The 8748-nt window shown below is 41.2% G+C and overlaps 1 protein-coding gene across 5 annotated transcripts; it reads left to right on the plus strand.

Annotated features, from left to right (window-relative positions):
- The first annotated feature begins 379 nt into the window (after positions 1–379).
- orai2 (ORAI calcium release-activated calcium modulator 2) lies at positions 380–8334 on the plus strand. 5 transcript variants are annotated; one of them, XM_020640554.3, is made up of 3 exons: positions 380–594; positions 4374–4606; positions 5210–8334. In XM_020640554.3, exons 2-3 carry the CDS (start codon positions 4379–4381, stop codon positions 5765–5767), a joined length of 786 nt encoding a protein of 261 aa, XP_020496210.1. In that variant the 5' UTR covers positions 380–594; positions 4374–4378; the 3' UTR covers positions 5768–8334. The 5 variants fall into 5 exon arrangements, with proteins under 5 accessions (XP_020496210.1, XP_020496209.1, XP_029134429.1 ...); XM_020640553.3 differs by lacking the exon at positions 380–594 and adding an exon at positions 1209–1365; XM_029278596.2 differs by lacking the exon at positions 380–594 and adding an exon at positions 1222–1370.
- The last annotated feature ends 414 nt before the right edge of the window (positions 8335–8748 follow it).

Below are 8748 nucleotides of genomic sequence, written 5' to 3' on the forward strand. Positions count from 1 at the left end.
GTATATTGTGTTTTTTTTTCCATGTGTGTGTGTGTGTGTAAGCATACATGGCCAATAAAGCTGATTCTATTCTATTCTATTCATTTGTGCTTAATCACCAGGTGTTCACAATAGCTGGATCTCTGTTTAAAGTGATTTTAGCTTCAGAAAGAGTGACTGTATTTAGCCTAAACGTAGACTTTTTTTTTTATATGGCATGTTATTGGCTTTAATTTAGTGTATATTATTGTTGTTTTGAAAAGAAAGAAAAAACATTTAACTGGACACATCTTTAAGGGAGAATTCTCCGTGCTTTTATTTTGAAGACAACACGCCCAACCGGAAGTTTTCTTTGGCGGCTTCCCTATTTAAGGTTTAAACGGCCCGAACAGTGGCGTCACTAGGCTGTTTTATTCGGCTGTTATTTAATCAGCCCCGAATATAATTAAAAAGAGAAAATTCAACTTTCCCACGGTCCTTGAACGTCCCACGTTTACCGCACGACAACATAGCAACAAAATCTCGGTATTCAACCATGGAATTTCCGAGTGTCTCTGAACGCACCGCTGTCAAATTTACCGTCACAGCAGAGAAACGGCGGTTCTGTCCGGTGAGGTGAGTATACCTGTTTATCCAGCAATCTACCACCTGTGAAAACACGACGTTTTAGTTGTTTCAACTGTTAAAACATTATTTATAGACATGATATCTGATATGAGTTTACACATCCGAGAAAATACAGCCTCTATGCACCGTTAGCCTACTAAAGTACCGATGCTAACTGCTGGTCATTTACCACCTCAGGTGAATAATAACCTGTAACTATCCCCAGTCAGATCCACACAGGTAAAGGTCTCACTTGTATTCATTTTACTCTGAAATAACTTGAATGGAACTTTAGATGTCTGGGGATAAGCAGCACAGCAGTCAGGTAGTTATTTAAAGCCGTAATAAACTGCGTATTTTGTTTATTTAGGTAAAGCATACAACAAAAAATGTGCCGCGCAACTCTCGCATTTGCCGCGCTACACCTGGGCTAAGCCCCGGATGTTTCAGAACCCTAGAAACGCCCCTGCGGCCCGAAAACATTTTTTTTTTTTAATGATAATAATAATAACAATAATGCCCGATAATCTAACGTTACAGGGAGGAAACTTTTCATCCAGGTTAGATTAAAAAATAAAAATAATAATAAAAAAAAAAAAATCCAACAACGTTATCTGAGAGAACCGGAGCAGCTGATGATAACAGCTCAAGAAGAGAGAGAGAGGAACTAGTTCAAGCAAAAACACTCCGGACTGCTCAATTATCGTCCAGCAGAGTGGAGGGAAGACCCCGCGGCAGTTTTTGGCCGGTAACAGACAGATAAGCTACTTCGGCAGACAGGTGAGGTAAAAGTAACCGAGGTGCATTAAAAGACGAAACTTCATGTCAAGTATTGCAGAGTGGTTAGCTCCTAAAGTTAGCTAGCTGACGAGGTTTCACGTTGTGTGATTGTTTCTCTCTCTCTCTCTCTCTCTCTCTCTCTCTCTCTCTCTGTGTGTGTGTCTGGCTCTTTTAAAGTCTACCAACCATCACTGCGGAGGATGAAAGTAAAAGTGTCATTGTTGGCGTTTAAATCTTTACCGTGAGTTCTGGTTTCAGTGACCACAGTGTTAGATTAGCTTTCTGTTAGCTAAACTTGGTAAACGGATCCTGCTAACTTACCACAGCTTCTAAATATACATCAAGAAGGGGTAAAAGTGCACTCATCTGCAAGAAGTGCTACCCCCCCCCCCCCCCTGCAGAATGAGGACATCCCAATGGGACTTTGTGCTCTTTACTTCAGCTCTCTGAATCAAATACAGATTTTTGCATTAGTATTAGCATTAGTGCACCTGATAAAATGCCCTTCACACCTGGCTTGCTGTCATTTGTTTTTAAGTTGACAGGTTTCTGCACAAACTTGGGAAACCAGTTGTGTGTGTGTGTGCGTGTACCTGTGGCTGCACTTTGTGGAGGCCTTGCTGGATATTCAGATTGTGCTGGACATGTCTGTTAACAATGCAAAAGAAAGGATCATGAGTCCATGTCTTTGTTTCGTTTTATTCTTCTTGCAAGTAGAAGGAACGAAGCTTCAGAGTGTCAATACAGTCTGAAGGAAAAGCTCCAAGTAATCACAATATGCGTCACAGAAAAACCTTTGTGCCGGTATAAAGGATTGCAGATACAGACGCAGTCAAATATCAAATACATTTCAACACGTCGCACAACAGTAAGGTGAAGGAAACTTCAAGTCTGAGTGTCTTTCATATTTATCTATTTGTGAGAAACCTTCATCCTCGGGTAAAGATAAAAGAAGAATATTAAGTATTAACTTACTGTTGCATTTCTCAAGCGAGCTGTGAGTGAAATGTGTCCTCGACAGTAAACAGAATTTTCAGACTCTTCTGCAACAAATCCAACGGACAGTTTTCAAACACTATTTCCCAGTGTATGAATGAACAGGTCCGTGTTGTCATGATGAAGTTTGAAAGTCTTTTTCTTCAAATTATTCAAACAACACTGAAAGAAAACTGTCTAAATGTTTTCATGAATAACGTTGTTTATGCAAGAGAAATACATATTTATGTTTATTGGAACTTTGAGGCCTTGGCGATGGGGGAACAAAAAAAAAAACCCACAAATGTAGATGAAGAAGTCACGTAGGGTGTGGAAACCCTTTTCTCAACGCTTAATGTTTGAGCTCAAATATCATGTTGAATGGACAACTACTTGAAGTTGAGTCTTGTAAAATGACCCAAGTTAACGATCATTTGATGTAAATTAGATGTAAATTTTGCCTTTTCATTACAAAAGTACAAAATAAAATGTACTTTTTTAAACAGTGTGCAGGATTGTAACTTAATGCATTTGCAGACATCAGCCCCCTTTGATAAATTGGCAGCAGATCCTCGTCGTGACCTGTTCATGACTATCAACGACAAAACGTAGAAAATGCAGATCAGACAGAAAATATCTTCACATTGATTTAGTTTTTATTGCTTGTGCCAATAATTCAACGCACACATCATTGATAACTTGAATGTGTCTTTTTGAAATAAAATAATCAAAATAAAATCCACATTTTGAATCGTCTTAATAGATGAAAACAGACAGTGAAAGTAGAGTATTCACACTGTGTTCACACTTTCTCTTTCTTATCATGAATCGTGACTTCCTGTTCTCACTCTGTCTCATACTGCTCTCACTCACTCTCGTACAGTACGTACACTGACTGACAGACAGACAGACAGAGAGAGCGAGAGAGAGAGAGAGACGCTCATGAGTGTTTAGAACTGATCGGGTTCACGGAGGAGCTAAACATGATTGTGTTGACGGATGACACGTCCCAAAAGTTCACTGAACCTCGTGGGAATATTGAGTTGTTTCCCTTAAAAGGGCAGAGTTATGATTCAAGATGAAGAGAAACATGAAGCTGTGGTGATGAGAGAGAGAGAGAGATCACTGATAATCTGCATGATATTAAAATGTGAACTTCTGCTGTGAAATGTTAGTGCACATAAAAATAGATTTTTAAATGTTAGACATCCCGAGCAGTGCTGATGATTCAATTATTTATTTTGAATGTTTGATAAGTTATTTCATGTTTTAGGATTTTGATATAGTTTGATTGTATCATTGTACTGTTCTATGTTATATATATATATATATATATATATATATTTTTTTTTTTTTTAAAGATATATTATTGGGACATTTCTGCCTTTATTGGATAGGACAGCTTAAGAGAGACAGGAAATGTGGTGAGGAGAGAGGGAGGGGAAATAGATCAGATTTGAACCTACAGCCGCTGTATATAGGGCGCGTGACATAACTGCTAAGCCTATATCAGGCGCCTGCAAACAACTTTTAAAGTCTTGTCTGAATGTGAAGATTTCAGTTACACTTCTTGATAGCTGTAAAATACATTTATGTACGTGCTGTGGTTATTCAGTGTTTCCTGTTAAACTTCTTTACTGTGTACTGAGGTGGAAAGTAGTTTAACAGACTGACCCGATAGGTAAATATTCTCCTTCACATCTTAGAATATTCTCCTTCACAGTGCTGTGTGGCTTTATTGAACTTATATGAAATACTTGGTTCTAAAGAAATGTAATTATGGTCTTTTTGGCACTTCTGTAGGCTTAATGTTAATCTGATGGCATTGTGTTTGAAGTGTAACAGAAAGGTTACAAGTCGCAACCTTTACATGAAAGCTGTGGCTCAGTTGGTAGAGTCGGTCGTCTCTCAACTTAAAGGTCGGAGGGTTCGATCCCCAGCTTCTGCAGTCACATGTCTCATGTTGTCCCATTGAGGAGAATCTTACATCAGCCGTGAAATGACAATATCTCTCGTCCCTCTACACCCACCAGGTGCCATGAGCAGTGAGCTTAACGTCCCAATGGGCTCCCCGGCCCCGGGGGCCTCGGAGCAAGCCCCCGATTGCGGGATGGACTACAGGGACTGGGTGCGACGTAGCTACCTGGAGCTGGTCAGCTCCAACCACCACTCCGTGCAGGCCCTGTCCTGGAGGAAACTCTACCTGAGCCGGGCCAAGCTGAAGGCCTCCAGCAGGACGTCTGCTCTGCTCTCCGGCTTCGCAATGGTACATCATCATGATCACCATTTTGACAGTTTTGTACTTAGTAAATGATTTGCTTATTTCAGGGAAGCTCTGAAATACGTTTATGAGTGTTGGTGAGTGTTTAGAACTGATCTTGGTAGATAACCACAAGAGCTTCTGTTTCTGAGTACAGCTAACCTACATGGCTGGTTGTGGCAGGAAAATGGTTTTAAATACCCTGCTTTCAAAAACGAGAACAAAACACCTCACACACTGAATGGGAATCTGTAAAGTAACTTTCCACTCTCCTGTAGAAGAGCAAGAAAGGGGATTTTGAGCTCTTTTCTCCAGTTAGTCTACGATAATGTTTGTTTACATTCACAGTACCCTGGTCTGAGACTAATACTTGGAAATGCAAATGTTAAATCGGCATGTTTTCTGAAGTTTCATAGTCAAAGACAAATCAGTATTTTGCACATTTATTACTTTTTCATCAATATTAATTCAATTACCGGTAAACTTTTTCTTGATGGGGTTTATATATATATATTTTAGCATTGTCATGGTCATTATTATCATGAATATTATTATTATTATGGAACGATTGAAAACAAGTGTGTAGTTAATCATGTGTCTGTGTCGTAGGTGGCCATGGTGGAGGTGCAGCTGGAGATGCAGTACAGTTATCCTCCTGTGCTCCTCATCGCCTTCAGCGTGTGCACGACCGTGCTGGTGGCGGTGCACCTCTTCGCTCTGCTCATCAGCACCTGCATCCTCCCGAACGTGGAGGCCGTCAGCAACATCCACAACCTCAACTCGGTCAGCGAGTCGCCGCACGAGCGCATGCACTGCTACATCGAGCTGGCGTGGGGCTTCTCCACGGCGCTGGGCATCCTGCTGTTCTTAGCCGAGGTGGTGCTCCTCTGCTGGATCAAGTTCCTGCCCGTGGACTCCTGTGAGACCAAAAAGGAAACGGCATGCGCGACCGCAGCGCCACCTGTGGCGAAGGGCAGCGGGCAGGCGGCGGCGCTGGCCTCCACCATCATCATGGTGCCGGTGGGGGTGATTTTCGTGGTGTTCACCATTCACTTCTATCGCTCCCTGGTGCGCCACAAGACAGAGCGCCACCACCAGGAGATCGAGGAACTGCACAAGATTAAAGTGCAGCTAGACGGCCACGAGAGAGGTCTTCAGACTGTGTGAAAGCAGGACGGCAGCTTTAAGGACTTCCCTTTACGTCCCGTGTTTATCCTCCCCCATCTCTTTTTATGTCCCCGTCTTTGTTAAAGCCTTCATCGGACAGCGAGCTCCAGAGCTCTCCACTCGGCAGCACAGACAGCCAGTACATGTCAGACTGCTAACTTATTCTTAAGGTGATGTTTTCATGTTTATGTGGTGGCCTTGTCTGTTCTTTTAGCTCTGTAATGTGTGTTGTCAAAGAGAATGTTAAAAACGTTTACAGTAAAAGGGCTAAAGTGTAGGGATGCACCGCTCTGACTACTGACATCTGGGTTTGAATATCAGCCTTACAGAGTCCCAGAGTCCCAACCTGACACCAGACCTTTAATCTCTATGATCCAATTCTGACTTTTTACATGATGCTTCTGCAGGGTTTGTTACAGATTGCAATGCTCAACCATCTCTCACAACAGAGGGCTCTGCAGATACTACAAGTAGTCATACAGGCTCTGTGCTGTGGCAATTCTAAAATCCCTTTAACCAGCTGATAACAAGGGATGCACTGATGTCTCAATTGACTGATTAGCTCTTTGACAGGCAAATAATGTGGCACGCATCAATGTCAGCAGCCACTACGTATCAGTGATGATGCATCAGTTTAATGCTGGTATACCTGACTGCTGATCCAGGGAAAGTCTTCTCTCTTTTTTTTTGGCTGGTGAAGTCACCTGTCGGACCAATTCCCATTTTTTTTTTCTTTCATGGAACAGAACAGTGTGGGAGTCTTCCACCGTCTCGTTCAAAGATCTGCAACAGGCAGTTTGCCAAACATGTTCCAGTGACATTTGAAGAATGTTTTTTCAAATGAGCTACGTGATTGGATGTATTTGAAATGTAGACACTGAGAATTAGGTCACAAAAGAAAACATCGGTATTGGCTAAATTGTTGTTTCACTTCTGGTGTGTTCTGTATGAGAAGAATGTATGGAGACAGCTGATCGACACAGAGGAGTATATTTTTAATCAGATGAGCCCCGGTGTCACCAACACCAAATCCAGATGTTTGTGTTGGTTTATGTCAGTATGAGGTTGGTGCATCCCTTACTAATCTGTTATTTGTGCCATGTCTTGTTTCCTCGGTGGGGTTTCGGTGACAGCGGTCGGTTTTGGATCTGGTTTTGCAGAATAGCTTCAGAGCTTAATCCCCGTCAAACAAATCTCTTATTGAATCTTTTTCTCTTCTCTTAGTCTTAATGACAAAGAGCTGCCGTCACTTTCAAACACAAACATGCACTCAAATCGCTTTGATGCCAAAAGTGACTTGACTCGTCGTTTCTCTTTAAGCTGCTTTCTGTTTTCAGTCAGAGAGCGTTTGAGTGGTGCGTCAAACCTGATTCATACTTCAATATTTTCAGCTAATTACTTTTATAAATGTGGAATCAGGGGCTTCTTTATTTTGGCGCCAATAAAATACCATGTGCCAAAAACACGACCACCACAGCATGGTTATGTTCTGCCTTCTCAGTCCAAACAAATCGGATTACACAGCTCAAACTTTGACTTTATGTTCTTTATAAATCTATTCCCTTACAAACGCGGAACATTAGATTCATTCAATGAGAGATTTGAAAAGATTAGGCTTTACCTCGTCATCCAGTCCAAACTAAACCACGTCGTGTGGGTGATGTGGTGAACGCTCCTCGGTCAGGCTTGTTGTTTTAACTGCGTGAGCCGAGTCATGCTTCACACTGCGAGAGAAATGTTGTTGTTGTTTTTTCTCACCTCGTTCAGTCTTAATAATGTGACGTTCTTGTCAAACTGTGGGGAGATTTATGTTTCTGTGTTTGACATCCAAACTCTCACACGAGCCTCAGACTCATTTTTCCTCCTTCAGATATTTATTCTCTTTTACAAAAGACCACAGAGACCATTTGTGAAAAGGTGTCATACTCGTCGATTCTGCTGTTCTGAGTTCCTCAATATGAATGTGTTAACTGTCCAAATATAGCTCTGCCTTACAGAATCGTTGCTTTTTTCTAAACTGCTGTTTTGCTGGAGGTCGTTACACGAGCTGCTGCGTTTACAGAGGAGGAAGTTTAAGCATGACAAAGTGTAGACATGCTGAAGAGGAGAGAATGGAGAAGAGGATGACATGAGAGCAGTGCATGTTGTAATCAGCATGACCTTGTAAGTTTATATATTTAATATACTGGACACCTCTCAGTGAGTCCTCAAAGAGTTACACACACACACACGCACACACAGTGTTGGTAGTTTTGTTACTGTGTTTAAAAAAAAAAGAAAAAAAGAAAAATGTACCAACCTGTTCTCACATTCCAAAAACGATAAACTGACCAAAGTGTTACTGACATGTTTGTTTCTGCCTCTTTTGAAGAGACTAAAGTGCACTTGTAGTGTAGTTGTACGTCCGCTGAGCTTCTTTTATCAGAGAATGTCTTGCTTTGTCTCGTGTTTATGGACGCGTTGCTTCTTAATAGAAATACTGCAGAGGTCATGGAGATGTTTGTTTTTGGAAGATAAAAACACACAACCTGAAACTTTCAAAATAAAATAAAATCTTCTTAAGTTCTCATTGTGTCTTGTGCTTCTTTGACCAGTTCTGGTAACTCAAGCCTGGGATAAAAGATGTTCCAGTGTTTCTTTAACAGGGGATTCTTTTCATTTATTTATTTATTTATTTTTGGGGGGGGGGGGGGTGTGTATAGAGGAAACACAGGCTTATTGGTCAGTTAATAAGTCTTGTACATCGCTGAATCCAGGAGCCATCAGACGGGCTGCCACGGGACTCTTAAGGAGCAACTGTGCCCGATAAAGCATGTCCACTAAAATGTGCTTGTTTTCACCAATGACATGGCACTCACAATTGACACATAGTTTATGTTGTTAAAACAATATTTTCTTCATTATAATTCTTTTTGTCAATTTTATTTAAGAGAATGTGATGGATCAACACAACAAAATGTGTGTATATCTTTATCCATATA

The sequence above is a fragment of the Labrus bergylta genome, chromosome 14 (genome assembly GCF_963930695.1).
Source record: "Labrus bergylta chromosome 14, fLabBer1.1, whole genome shotgun sequence".
NCBI classification, from domain to species: domain Eukaryota; kingdom Metazoa; phylum Chordata; class Actinopteri; order Labriformes; family Labridae; genus Labrus; species Labrus bergylta.